The 14,381-nt window shown below is 35.1% G+C and overlaps 2 protein-coding genes across 3 annotated transcripts in view; one reads left to right on the forward strand and one right to left on the reverse strand.

Moving 5' to 3' along the window:
- LOC119639637 (protein Lilipod) overlaps positions 1-12,185 on the forward strand; it is a 19,762-nt gene extending 7,577 nt beyond the window's left edge. Inside the window, exons 2-9 of one of the 2 annotated variants that reach the window (XM_038037151.1) lie at positions 4,275-4,399; positions 4,511-4,650; positions 4,733-4,963; positions 5,399-5,467; positions 8,737-9,329; positions 9,408-9,639; positions 9,708-9,864; positions 11,556-12,185. In XM_038037151.1, the coding sequence (XP_037893079.1) occupies positions 4,275-4,399; positions 4,511-4,650; positions 4,733-4,963; positions 5,399-5,467; positions 8,737-9,329; positions 9,408-9,639; positions 9,708-9,864; positions 11,556-11,676 (1,668 nt within the window). In that variant the 3' untranslated portion in view covers positions 11,677-12,185. Of the gene's footprint in view, positions 1-4,274; positions 4,400-4,510; positions 4,651-4,732; positions 4,964-5,398; positions 5,468-8,736; positions 9,330-9,407; positions 9,640-9,707; positions 9,865-11,550 lie in introns of both variants that reach the window. The other variant, XM_038037152.1, reaches the window with a different exon arrangement.
- Positions 6,696-8,290, reverse strand: LOC119639638 (tetratricopeptide repeat protein 12). Its single transcript, XM_038037153.1, has 4 exons — positions 7,528-8,290; positions 7,223-7,459; positions 7,041-7,163; positions 6,696-6,964 (listed from the first exon to the last, which is right to left on the reverse strand). The coding sequence occupies exons 1-4, from the start codon at positions 7,644-7,646 to the stop codon at positions 6,745-6,747; spliced, it is 699 nt and encodes a 232-aa protein (XP_037893081.1). The 5' UTR covers positions 7,647-8,290; the 3' UTR covers positions 6,696-6,744.
- Positions 12,186-14,381: the final 2,196 nt, after the last annotated feature.

Here is a 14,381-nt window from a genome sequence, read left to right on the forward strand (position 1 = left end):
TAATCGATAGGTATTTTCATATAGATTTACATGATATAGGTGAATATAGGCGACATTTTCTAGTTTGGTCGCACTAGAGTGTCAAATTTGGGTGTTTTTTCATATGCAGTTTTCGCTAAAATACCAAATTTCAGATACCGTTAAAAATAGTTTCCATAAGCAGAATTTGAATTTGTTTAGTTTGGTTGAAAGGTAGTTTTATATTTATTCATGAAATGCCCACAAAAATATTTTCTTTTTTTTAATATGGACGGATTAGGCTTTCAAACCAACTATATCTCAATTGCAATTATTTAACATGAGCCCTGTTAAGTCGTTAACAGAGGTATGTTAACAGAAACGGTAGGTGTCTTTACTAGTTAAATTCGAATTTATCTTCACACCCTTGTTTCATACACAGTAGAAGTATCGTAGTAAGTACATTGTTGCAATAATTTTGATGGCAATGGTATCCGGAAACTTTCTTCCACTCATAGTTACTTAAAAAAAAAAAAACTCTTTGACCATAAATAAGACAATTTCAAGTTCTTAGTTCCATAAGCATCGCGTGCTTATAATTCGACGGTTGATTCTCAATAAAAAAGCACTACTTACTGTGCCAAATACTCGTTTGAAAGTGGCATTGGTCTGCTCCCTGGAATGGGTCCAGCGTTTACTTTAACCCAGATAGTTCCGGTCACTTTCATCAGAAGGCGACGACAACGTCAACGTTCTTCTTGGTTTATGTACATTCAGGATGTTCTCCTCTGAGGAAATACATATTTCTCTCTTCTTTCTGATCGATCCTCCGAAATCTCTGCTCGTCCATTTTCGGGATCAAATTAATCTCCGTTGTTATCGGTGGATTCGTCTCCTATATTCTTTATTGGCTGTGTCTAAATGTCTATATATTTTCGGACGGAATTTTGGTTCGCCATCGCCATAGTGACTGATTGACAGATCGTTATGTCCAGGTATATCATATGCATATACCAGAAAAATGAAATTGGGATAAATACCTACATAAACTTAGAAAAAGAGACAACCGTATGAACAATTGATACAACCGGTTATTTTGACCTGTCGGTAGTTCTAGTGTTAAAAATGAAAAGATTCCTTCTTTTTTTTTTTCTACACAGAAAACATATTTTCCTTGGCTGCAGTATGAGCTATGGGTGTATTAGCAACATGTGTTTATTATTTGTATTTCTACCTACACTGGTTCTCCTTAACATTTTAATTATCTCTTGGGTTTCTTTTGTCTTGTATTTCATACAGTTCTTACTTATGTTGCAAAGTTCAGTTTGTATTTAAAAATAGGATTTTTTGATAAAAAGAATTTAATTAATTTTTTTTTTGTGGGATATATTTTGGCAACACTCACACATTCTGATAGCGAAGTACACTTTGCACCCACACTTGAACTGTAGATAAATTATATTTATATGTTTAGTTATTTATGTTGCTAAAGTTTATCTTTCCAACTTATAGCGAATTATTTATTAACTTATTCTATTATGTAACATTTACACCCTTCGCCACTTGTGACAGAGGGCATATTATGTTTGCTAGAGTGTATGTAATATTCACCTCTTATTATATCGAGCGATTCTGAATCGATCTGCGCTTGTCCGTCTATCTGACCCTCTGTCTGTCTGCCTCTTTCTTTTTTTAATGAACTTAGCGGCGGCGCACTGCCCTCTGCAGTGGCCCTAGACTGGGGACAAAGTCGTCTCGAAACCGATTGCGTATTACCACGAGATGGACCCTTGTGGATTCTCGATCCTCATTATATCATTCTACCTTTCCTCCCCTCTCCTGAGATTAGATGTTCGGACGTCGCCGTTGTGAGGCACACGCAACTGAAAAAACTTTCCTGCCTAGCGAAAAATTGGATTAGGAAGGATTTGACTTCTCCGTGTGTCCTCGACTTCCATTGCTTTACCTTTGGGATGAGGGTGTAGGTTCGCCTTCTTTCCGAGTCGTTTTCTCTTTGCTGCCATTCTGTCTACATGCTTCGCCGAATAGTAATAGAAGGTGTACAGATCTCGCTTTAATTTCCCACATAACTGCTCCTTCAATAGAAGCTCGATGGGTAATATTCCTGTTAGACTGCTGCCGGTATCGCTGAAAATGTGCGATAAGCCGATATCATTCTCAACTTGCACAGCCTTTGAAGCACTTCCAGTTTTCGTAGGAGGCGTTTATTTCGTCATGCTTTCTCTGCCAAAATCAGTGCGCTCTGTCTTTCCGATCCCGGTCCGTGAATATTTGTGTTCAACCTACGCGTCGCCATAGTTGGCACGTATTGGCGAAATTTGATACACCAACATGTTTCGGCCCTGCAACGAGGGCTATTGATAGTGTTTCAGTTTAAAGCGAGCTTTCCCGTGCACTTCTCATATAAGAAGTGTGCATTGGGCATTCAATGGCCGGCCACGGCCAACTATAATCTTTTTATTTGTTTTCTAACAAAGAACTTGAGATATTTAGAACTATTTTTCATTGCTTTGAGACAAAATAGGGCTATTTTTAATGCTACAGCTATTGCGATGGATATAACTAAACCTATTGCTGATTAAGAATAGATTTGTATTGTGTAGAACCTTGCACAGACACCTTCTTCTTTATCTTTTTTAACGTCAATGTTTCGATAATTTGCAGATAATAATTTTATTAGTCGTTGCTCGCTACTGGCTGCACATTAAGACCAGTTGCTTAAGCGTAAGTCTTGCCCAGGCTCGTATCAAGCAAATGTTTCTTATCTGTAGCAGTGGCCTTAGCAATAATTTAATTACATTTTTACTGCTCCGCGTGACAAGTTTTTCTTCTTCCCGAGCCGATATATTTGTAAGCAATACACTAACTTTATTTAATTGTTTTTCCAAGTTTTTTTTAACTTCTGGTTTTATTAATCATTGCGAATGAAATTTGGTCTTCACCTTTGCAAAGGCTAATTCTGTGTCTTTGTGTTTATCACTTATCTGCTCGAGGCTTACATATATTAATTTCTCTTTCTTTTTCTTCCGTCTGAATGTACGAAAATTGCTTGCGACAGATGGAACGCTTGTAAAGCCGAATTATCATCAAATTGTTACCTCGTTATCATGTCATGATGTCACTCACCAAAGGGAAAAGATAGGATCTGGTTGCTATCGAAATGTATCCGATGTGACGTCGGCGTTCGCAACAAGCGCTACGCAATAGGCGTACGAACAAACTCGTTCCGTCTTTTGATAGAACTCAAGCTTGTTTACAAATCTTAGTAATCACAATATCCAGCATCACTAGCTGTGATCTTTTGCCGTTTATCGGGTAGGTTGGCGACGATGCCCGCACAGTAGAAACTTGCCGATTTGGAGATGAGATAGTCATCGATCTTCAACTTCTGTAAAACGCTGACCTGCTAAATATGACTGTATCGATATGAGTGGTAATCGGGAGGAGCGTGATATCGAAGCTGTGCCGTGTATAGTAAAACTTCTTAGCCTATCATGAAAATCATTTCCTTGGTTGTCCTTTCCGGGGAGGGACGGAATTCACCGCTTTCAGGACAACAATTTTTTGCTCTAAGCCTCTCGAACCGCTTTCTAATGGTTTCGTAGTTTAATGCGCTCTCATTTCTGCACCTTGAGCTGCATCTTTTCCACGTTTAATTTAGTTAAAAGCCGGGAAAGTGCAGTTCCATAAATGAAATCGATCTCTTTACACATTGATATTGGCTGAAAGATAACTTGAAAACACCGACAACTTACATCGTTGAAATCATATTAGTGTCGACGTTATCTATATCTTCGTGGAAATGAAACGCTTCAAGTGCGCTTTATACAGCAACGAACTTCGACAAATATCGCCTACATTAGCGTTACAGGGACGTTAGGCCAAACAACACTGATTAGCACGAAATCTTCTCATTTTGCAAGCAATTGAAACATATTGGGCGACAGATGGGGATATATTTTCACATCTTAGTAATAGGATAGGATGGCATGCTAATAGGATTTCTTGTATTTATTTTTATCAACATGTTCTTCTACACGTCTCACGGCAGGGACAACGAAGAGGTCATTAATCCGTTCGAAACGTAACATAAATAAATAAATCTTTACATAAACATAATCTAAATAGTTTGCGTAACCGATGAGAGCACATTAGGAAGTAATGAAGCTTTGCAATTTCCAGAAGCATATGAAATTGGAAATGAGGTTATTAAACTCAACTAACTTCGCTTGCACTGCTCAACATATATCATTGCGTTAATTGATTTTTTTTTCTCGCTTTGATTCCATTTTCAGATCTTTCTTTTATTATTAATTGTACTCTATATTGCTTCATATGTTTTAATATCACGTTTTCGACGCAAAGATCGTGATGATGTATTTTCTAACGATGAAGATGAATTGTTAGTCTATCGCATAAGGTAAGAAGAAGAAAGCAAATATTGCGCTGATAAAAGTTTATTATTATTAAAATTTGTCTTTTTTCTTCTTTTTTTCTTTTTCTTTTTCTTGAAATAAATTTTGTGTGTTAGCTCATGGCTTTGTATTTTTTCAATGGCGATAGCAGTGGGAGCTGCTCTTTTATTGCCCGCTTCGATAGCTAGTAACGAAGTATTGTTACTTTATCCAAGCAGTTACTATGTTAAATGGTTGAACAGTTCATTGATACAAGGTACAAAAAGAACAACAACAAGAATCATATTAAAATGAAATCACTATTTTTGTTCCCAAACTTTTATCGTTTTTGTTTTCAGGTCTTTGGAATCACGTTTTCTTGTTCTCCAATCTCTCGCTGTTCATCTTTTTACCCTTCGCTTATTTATTTACTGAATCGACCGGCTTTTCCGGTCACAAGAAGGGCATTATAGCCCGCGCTTACGAGACTTTTACAGTATTTAGCTTATTGGCTACCGTAGTTTTCGGTTTCACTTACGTACTTTCCGCTGTCTTGGATCCAGAAAAAATTGGCTTCTTATCATTACTGAGTAAGTGTTCAAACATAAATGCATTCTTAATAAATAAATACCTTGGTTGCCCAACAAATCACCGCTAACTGCACAACAACTCACAAATGTTGACGCGAGAAAAATTGAATGAACTCTTTTTATATCTTCCACTTTTTATTTATTATAAATTAATTTTATTTCATGGTCTCATGTCTCGAATTTTAAAAACGAAAAGTTTTCGCTTTGTACGTTGGACACGCATGATTATGATTTACCTCATTTTATGTAACTTTATAAATAAACAAGCACATGACACCGGAAATGTTTACCATGCCATCCAATACTCATCCATATGTGACGCTTAGTAAACGTTATAGGGGCCGATGTATTTAGTATTGATACCATAGGAAAAAAAGAATTTTAATCAAATACAGTTTCAATTAGTTTTTTCTCTCTCTTTTATTCCAATTATAGATTTGGGCAGCGTTCACTTACCTTTCTTGTATTCATGCGTTTCATTTTTGGGTGTGCTACTGCTCCTCGGTATGTATATTAATATTATTATTTTGATTAGAACAACAATTGGAAGATTTTTCTATTAACGCCTTCATCGATGAATGTTTTTTGTTTTACTAAACCCTGCACAACTTTCGGTACAGGGTATATTAAATTAGTGTGGATGTATGCAACACACAGGAGGGGTTAAGATAGACCAACCTTTAATTATACCAATCAATTCAGAATTTATTTGTGTATTTTTATGTTCAAGCCACAGGTTGCAATTTTTCAGATATTTTGCTGAAATTTGGAGCAGTGACGTGTAATGACCCGAGGGCGAATTGAAAGCGACGACGCTATTGAAAATGGTTCGGACCGATTAGGATTTTTACGAAAATCGATCCTTGGTAGAGCAGAAATGTTGAAGGTGTAATAAGTGGTGATGAAAATTAGCACATAATAGTAATTTCTGCGACTACTTTCCAATCCCGCTGTATGTAAGAAAAAACACGTACATGAAAAGTATGCCTTTATATAGAAATAGCATATAATTTTCGTGTTCTATAATCTACAACAAAAATAAGAATAGTGTTATGGAATGTGGGTGGTCGGCCTTGCCCAACTATAATGTTCTTACTTGTTTTTAAATAATCTTTCAAACGAGTTATTTTGTCCGTCTTACTATGTTACCCGTTCCCATTCCCTTACCATCTCAAACACTATAACTGTCTATCGCTTCGCTGGCTAACGAATATTCTCGTTCGCTTTTTATATTCATTTTCGTCGTTTTAATAGAAGAAATTGTCTGAAAATATCCCACCATTCAAAACATTCGATGGCTTAGAGCAGACTGCCGTCTCGCGATAACGTCGAGTTTGGCGCGCTACGCTTAAAATTTCAAATAATTCAATCTTCTTGCACATAGCGGTGCTGCAAATCTGCGTATGCCTTCACCACTGGCTCAGCTGTGCAGCTGTCAAATGTGAAAGCGTGTTTTTCTTTGCCGATTCGACCAATTGATGATCGTCGTGTAGCACTTCTTCCTTTATTTATTTTTTTTTTTTTTTTTTGATTTTGCTCTGCCCCCCGCCGCGATACTAGTAAAAAGGAAAACTAGTCCGTAGACGAAAAGGCTTTCTTTCTTCCAAGTTTATGTTCGTGTCAACACGTACACCTCCATCCGCAATCAAGAACATTACGACTGAAATTATTTTTGATTATTCTGAAATATTTTTTTCTCAAATCGAATTGTGATAGACGAAAATGATAAAAAGAAATTACATATGAAATAATATTCATTCCATAAAGTCATTTATAAAATATTAAATTCCCTCCAGTTTAACTTTCTCGATGAACTCGTCAATGATTGCGCCTTTCTTTGGATTGTTTTTGTGAGCTAATTTAACGCTGTTTTCGAAGTTAGTCTCATCTCCTAAGCGTTTATAAGCCGCGGAACGATACAACCAAGCTCGGAGATTTTTGTCTTCCAACTTGTTCAAAACGTAATCACAGTCCATGATTGCGCGTTTAAAGTTCTTCAATCTGCAAATGTTTTACAAGGGAAGGAAGCATTAGGGTAATAATCGATACTTGGCACAAAAATGAAGATATCACTTACTTGATGTAACTTAAAGCTCTGTTATTATAAAGAATCGGACTGTCCTTGATATGATCGATGGCTTTTGTGTACATATTAATCGCTTTCTCATAGTTTGCTTTGCGATAGGCCTCGTTGCCCAGCCTGTGGAAAGAAAGGGATGCGATATTAGCCGCAACATTTTATGGCATTTCTCAACATACGCCCTAAAATTCTGTGCGATGCGCTCACGTTCTTTAAACCCTTTGTGACGCTCATCGGCATCTTGTTCCAGTTGTTGCATAAATGTAAACTTATCCATTTCTATTGCGCCCTGGGGAGTGCGTTTTATGTCCGCGGAAGCAGGCGTAGCTTTTTTCTTATTTATTGAAGTGCCAATCTCACGTGTGGTCACGATGAAATTGTTTTCGTTCAAGTCTTGATAGATGTCCTTTTCCGGCCTGAATTTTTATTACAAGGCAATCTTTACACCAAGAAAAGAACCTTAAGCGAATAATCTGTTACTTACTTTTTCACTTCTTCACCTTCTTTTTTATTGGCTACGCTTATGTCCTCGAGCAGTTTCATTACCTGATGTACTTTCGATTCAAATTCCAAAAATTCCTCATTAAATCCCGGCTCTAACATGATGCACAACTAATTTACACGATATTTATATTGAAAGCAGTTTTTTATATGCGGTACAACTTTTGGGAATTTTCTTCCGAATTCTTTGACTTTTTTCCAGTTGCTTGCTTGTAATATGATGAAATGATTGATATATGGGTAAAAGTGAATAAATTGTATGAAAACACAAAAAAATCAATGCCTTCTTCTATTTGAAGGTCTCTCAAGCAATTCTCTATTTACTTAAAATTGCTATGGAGATATGCGTTTCCTAGGTAATAACGTCGTAAGATATGTCACTGCTCACATTTTATCTTTTCGACAATCACTTAAATTCGAGCTACACATACCTTAACTAAAAATCAACTGCTTAAGAAAAAGTGTAAGAAAGAATTGAACTCAAAATCCGACAGAGATTTCAAAACACCATGACAGCACCCGCATATTAGCAATAGGCTTGAAATGCTGGTATAAAGCGGAATACGTAAGTAGAACTTTTGTCGTCTACGTTAGAGATATGATTGCGGGTTGGCGTTTACCGTGGTAGAGTTCGCACTAGAAGCTTTTGCCACATTCAGTATCCATGATGACATTTCCCAAGCTACCATTGGAATTCGCTACTTTCCTGCTAAGCAGTCACCAAATCCTTTTTTGATTTTATTTGAGAATTACTTGCAGAGTTCTCTTAGAAGTATCTCCCCTATCTTATTCGATTTTTCCAACTTTCCAAGGTGACTGGCCACTTTTAACTTCAACAAGTAACAACGCATTAAATACCTTACACAGCTTCACTTAACACAATGATGCATAACGTGTCATATGGGAGGTGATCGAAAAAGTGATCCGATCCGGAACATTGTCGGCAGCATATGTCTTTGGGCTGAAACACGTTTTGGTGTACCGAATGTCATAAAATATCTTAAAAATTGCGTACAGACAAGCCTAAAGGGTTTGGGGGTTTTGATTCTAATAATGAAAGGTGGAGCTATCTCAAATTCTTCTGGATGTTGCATATATACGCACAAACTTAATATGCCCTTGCATGCAAAATATTTCCTGAATATTTTCTATTTTTCTTTAAGTGATCATTTGCTTAAAACCTTTTTTTTAGTGTGCACTCCATTCGGTTTTGTTCGACTTTTTGGTGTAGTCGGTCAAGTTTTAGTTAAACCTCATTTGTTGCGCGATGTCAATGAAGAGTACATTGCCTTTCATCTGGAGGAGGCCAGTGTTAAACGTAAACTGGCCAATTTGCAATTGCAAACGAATACCGTTAGTAAATGCTCGAACGGTTCAACAGTAGTCCTGTGCTATAGCGATGCCCAAATTTATGAGGCGCCGCAGACATCAACGAATAATAATAATTTTAATGCACGTTATGAAGCCAATGGTGGTCATAATTTTAGCAACTATTACGCACATTACAGTCAGCGTCCTTCGCTTGTTCATCTCATGCAACGTAAATCGAGGAATGGCGAGCTAATTCATGAACATCAAGCCAAATTAAATGAAAGACTGAGAGAATTGGAGTCTGAACGCAAAGAGCTGGAAAAGTTGCGTAAATCGTCAGCTTTTCAAAGAAATTTCGTATATCCATTGGCTATGCTGCTCTTGCTGCTCTTTACCGGCATTACTATACTGTTGGTGGTGCAGAACACCTTAGAATTGCTAATTGGTATTAAGGCTTTACCGTTAAGCACCAGGGTTGGTATTAAATATTTTAAATCGATATCAAAAGAAAGAGTTTTTTCGAATTTATTGATAATTTTTTTCTTTTTTTAGCAATTTACGTTGGGCATAACTTCGTTATCGAAATTAGGTCCCCTTGGGGCTGGCCTCGAAGTATGCTTAATATTTTATTTGGGCGCTACGTCAGCAGTGGGATTTTATACGATGCCCTTTATGAGTCAGGTACGACCGCAGCGGCGTAAAACCTCGCTATCACAGTTAATAGTCAATTGCGCTTTGCTCTTGATTCTAAGCTCTGCCTTGCCTTTGCTCAGCCGCATTATCGGTAAAACAAAATGAAATGGAAATGTTGTTAGGAAAGATGTTTTTAGTTTTATTTTTCTAATATTGAAGGTATCACCAACTTTGATTTGCTAGGAGATTTTGGTGCCATCGAATGGTTGGGAAATTTCCAAATTGTTTTACTTTACAATTTGGTATTTGGCATCACCACAGCTCTAGTTGTGGCGAATAAGTTTACAGCTACGGTGCGACAAGAGTTATGCGCCCGGTTAGTAGAGAATTATGTGATCTTCACCAATTACATGTCATTCATCAACTGATATTTACTTAAACGACGCGGTCAAATTATTGCTCACGCGACTATAACATATCAAAATCATGAAATCACCTCAACTAACAATATCGTCCATGTCCATCAATATCTATGGCGTAAATTTGCGCATAGTTGGCTGGGCAATGGTTATACCGTGTCGTTGTTAAAAAATTTTGCCAATTTTTATACTAGAAATTCAGAAATGAAACATTAATTAAATTCATCAACTGATATCCACCATCAGAGGCCTAAAAAAAGAGGTGCTCCTTTAAAATCTTAATTACGGCATATGTGTGTGTAATGTATATATTTAATAAAAAAATTTCACATTTATTCTTCTTTTATAATATAAATATAAAATGTTTTTATTAAAAAAAACGACAAACATTATTCATTATTTAAGAACTTTGTTCAAATTTCAAAAAATTTATTAAATTTTATTGCTTTCTCCTTGAGAGCGATTCAAAGTTTCCATATTACATAAATGAATCCTAATAGGCACGCATAGGAAGCAACGCAACATATTTAGGGCGGTCGCACCCCATCCTCTGATGGTCGATATGTAAGCCAATAGTCGAGAAGTCGAGAAAAATAAGTAGAATTAGTTTAGTATAAAAAATTGTTAAAAATAAAAAAAAAAATTGTTTGTGTGTACCAATTGTAATTCTGCATAATGTTTGTATTAATGAAAGTAAATTCTTTAACGCATTTAAGAAAAAAAAAAAAAAAAATCTTTTCGCAACTTTTTTGTTTCTTCAAAGACTTATTCAACTAAGAAATTAAAAAAAAAAAGTTGAAATTTTTATATGTGTAAATTAAATTAAATACATTTTTTTTTTTTTTTTGTTTAACAAACAAATGTATAGTTGTTCCAAAGAAGTTTACCCTTTTAATGATTTTCAAATCTTAAAGCAAGTTAGTAGCGACTAAGCGACATAATTATTATCCATTCGTTGTTAATGCTATTCAATTGTATCCTCGTACTGCCAAGCGAACTAAGTAACTTTTGAAGGAAATTACTTTTTATATTTCTTTAATTTAAAAAACAAAATGAAAAGGCAAAAATTTGGAAGAAAACTCACATCTCGAGCCAAGTGCTGGATCGGCTTAAGTGAAGTTTTCTTTTTCGGAATTTCGTCTTTTTCATTTTCAAATGCATTTACGATTCTTACGACACAAATCCAAAGAGTGTAGCGTGACTTTGGATTTGAAAAACGAACACAATTTTATTATTAATTTAGTTCTCCCAAATGCAACTGTAAATTGAAAGCATTAGTTTTAATTATGACCTATAAAATGTACGGCTTTTTACAACAGAACTTAGTCTCAAAACTAATGTCATGTGATTCATTACTAAAATCGTTAAAATAATAAACAAAAACGTAAAACTTAATTTAAATTAAAATTACTATCAAGCATTCTGAGAAAAGGCTTAGAAGAAGAGTTGAAAGTATGTTGAAAGTATCTCTTTTCTTTTGTGCCTTGATTTGAATGCACTCCTCCTCCTTTAATCAATTCATACATTCATCCGTTCATAACATTATAAGGATATTAAATATAAGAAAAATATACCATTTTTCGTTTTCTTTGTTTCTGCTTTTTTTTTTTTTTTTTATTTGTTTCTGTATAAACTTATTTCAGGTTAGGTGCAATTTTTATGTTATAATAAGAGAAGTTAGTTTCGTTGCACTCAGCAAAATACGAAGAATTCAAGGGGAAGAAAAGTATACGGATCTGCGTTTTCCCATCCTATTGGAGATGTCCTAAAAGTATGTTACATCTATTGTAGATGGAAGGCTGAGGGAACCATGAAGGCGACAAATTACATAAATCTTAATCTTATCCTTAAAAGAAAAAAATACTCAGGTCTCCTTAAAAAGAGTTTGGAGCCTTTTTTCCCTCCAACTTGCACAATAAAGTCGCTATCGACTTGAATTTTACAACGGCACCCGCACAAGCCCATCATGTCATTTATTCGTCATGTGTTTGTAGTAAGCACCAAATTTTCTGAAATTAACGCGACTCAACTCGATGTTGCTCACAACTTGATGTTTGCCATTGTTTTCTTTCCGAGGACGCAAACGATTCATAAATGTGACCAAACCTAGAAAAAAGCAACAACAAAAGAACACATTTTCGTTGTCATTTTATAACTGATGCATTTTTTGTTTTTTTATCATAAGCCTACAATGCACTGGAATTTATGATTAAGTTTTTTATGATTCTTTTGTACCTAAGTCAAGTGACTGCAATAAAAACCTGAAATTCCGAAATCATTATTATTATTATTATTTACTTAGAGTGAAAGAAAAAAGCTTGAGCACTAGCAACACAGGCATTACGTTCTGTTGTTGATTTGAGTGCATCCAAAGGATTTCTTCTAATGAAGGATGATTTCATCAGCAAGTCACTAAGCAGATACTTTCTTGCAAGAATTTGTCTACACAGACAGATTGGAGAAGAAGATTCCAGGAGGATCCACTGGCGTCTTGCAGTTGTATGGCCAAAGCGAATTCTCTTTTTGCTCTTGATTTTGTCAATATTTGTTGCATGTAGTGGAGGAACTAGGTGAGGGTCAACGAAGGAATAATTCCAACGATAGTGTTGTAGATTTGCTTCCATAATTTTCTCTTTAATTACGGCGCAATTGCAATTTGTTCGGCAATAGCCAAAACCATGGCCAACTAGCACCTAATAAGGTACCTAAAATCTAACGATCTAATTTGCGATAGACAATATGCCTCTCGCCATACTCGATATGAATCGAATTTCTTATATAACCATTTGAGTTGAAAGAGTTGTAATCGAAGGATTCTTTTTTTTTCCCTCTCCCTGGTCATCGTCAAGGACGTTCGATACGACATGACAGAAAACCTTTTTATTTATTTGTAAACGAGAGTCCTCTGTATCACTCATTCTTTTTCACCGAGAGCAGCAGCGAAGTCAACAACGTTAAATCGAAATGTCGCAAAAATATTAGAATGGAGCTAAACTAATAGAGAAAGAAATAAACAGACAGAGCACATATATAGAGTGTGCAATCAAGGACTTTGGTCTCTTAAAATGATGCAATAAAATTCGTTACTGCAGCCGATATCCGTACCATTTACACGGCCTATATTCAGCCAAAATTAGAGTATAACTCAGGGAGTTCTGAAATCCTGTTTGGCGATCCTGCACCGCATACAACAAGAGGTGTTCATGGGTAGCCAAAATGTGTTCACATAATTTGGGCTGTATGATGCTTATTTATAGGTACATAGGCAAGCTAAAAGGGATATGTCGACCAACTAAACTCTTCACCACAACGACTCAGCATTCCAACGCTCTTCTAATAGCCTATTACTGCTACAAAGTTGGCTGTGAATTTTAAAGCCATTGAACATTACGTAGAATAAGTAAAAGTATTTTAATTTTTGTTACATTCAGCCGCAAGCCTCAAGTTTAAAACTTGATCAGCAGTATATTTTCATATTCGCAAGGGACCTTTAAGAGCAACCATCCCAATTTATTCCAAATATCCTGATTAGAGGGAGAGAGAGAGGGGGAGAGAATATAAGTGAATCACATATGATTACTGCATCTTTTGAAAATTTCGGCACATGTTGAATGGGAATAAAATGAATGTTGCTCTTCGTAGCCGCGCTATTGGTTAGTCGACACAATGATACAATAAGTGCAACAAGGTATTTAGGCATAAATGCTTTTGTATTTTTTATTTAATATTTAATCATTTTAATTTATTCAATCGTCTCAAATGAAAAGAAAAATAAGTATCAAGGAAATAAAAAAAAGAAAGCATTTAAAATGCTAAAATATTATAAAAATTATAAAATAAAAAAATTATTTATATGTAGTAGTTGCAATCAATTTTTACGTTTACTACATAAACTAATACGTGTAGTACGTATAGAAACGGAAAAGTCAGTTTATTTGTTACAAAATAATTAAGATGACATCAAGCGTTACTAAATACGTATATATATATATAAAAAACATAAGCATAAACATGACCGCTCGTTAAAAAAAAAATATATCGACCGTTTTTTAAAATATATATATATATATAAAAAAAAAAAAAAAAAAAAAAAAATTTATATGATTTGACTTGAAATGATGATTTACGTGAGAGAGGAAGGAGACAAATAAACATTTGTAGTATTTGGATTGAGTGGAAATGTTTTCAAATGAAAAAAAAAAAAAGAAGAAGAAAATAAAATGATTCAAGCAAACTAAAATACAATTAATTTCACATTGTAATCAATTAATTAAATGTATATGTTTCGTTATGTATGTATACGTATGTTAGTGTTTGATTATTATGTCGAGGGAGGGAGGGAGGGAGGGAGGGAGAAAGGGTTGTAGAGTTTTAATATATTTATAAGTATAATAATAAGAGTAATAATAATAATAATAATAATAATAATAATAAAGACATTCTGGTTTCGCTTTGTTTCTAAAAAATACACGGT

This window comes from Glossina fuscipes, unplaced genomic scaffold (assembly GCF_014805625.2).
Source record: "Glossina fuscipes isolate IAEA_lab_2018 unplaced genomic scaffold, Yale_Gfus_2 112, whole genome shotgun sequence".
In the NCBI taxonomy this organism is placed as follows: Eukaryota; Metazoa; Arthropoda; class Insecta; order Diptera; family Glossinidae; genus Glossina; species Glossina fuscipes.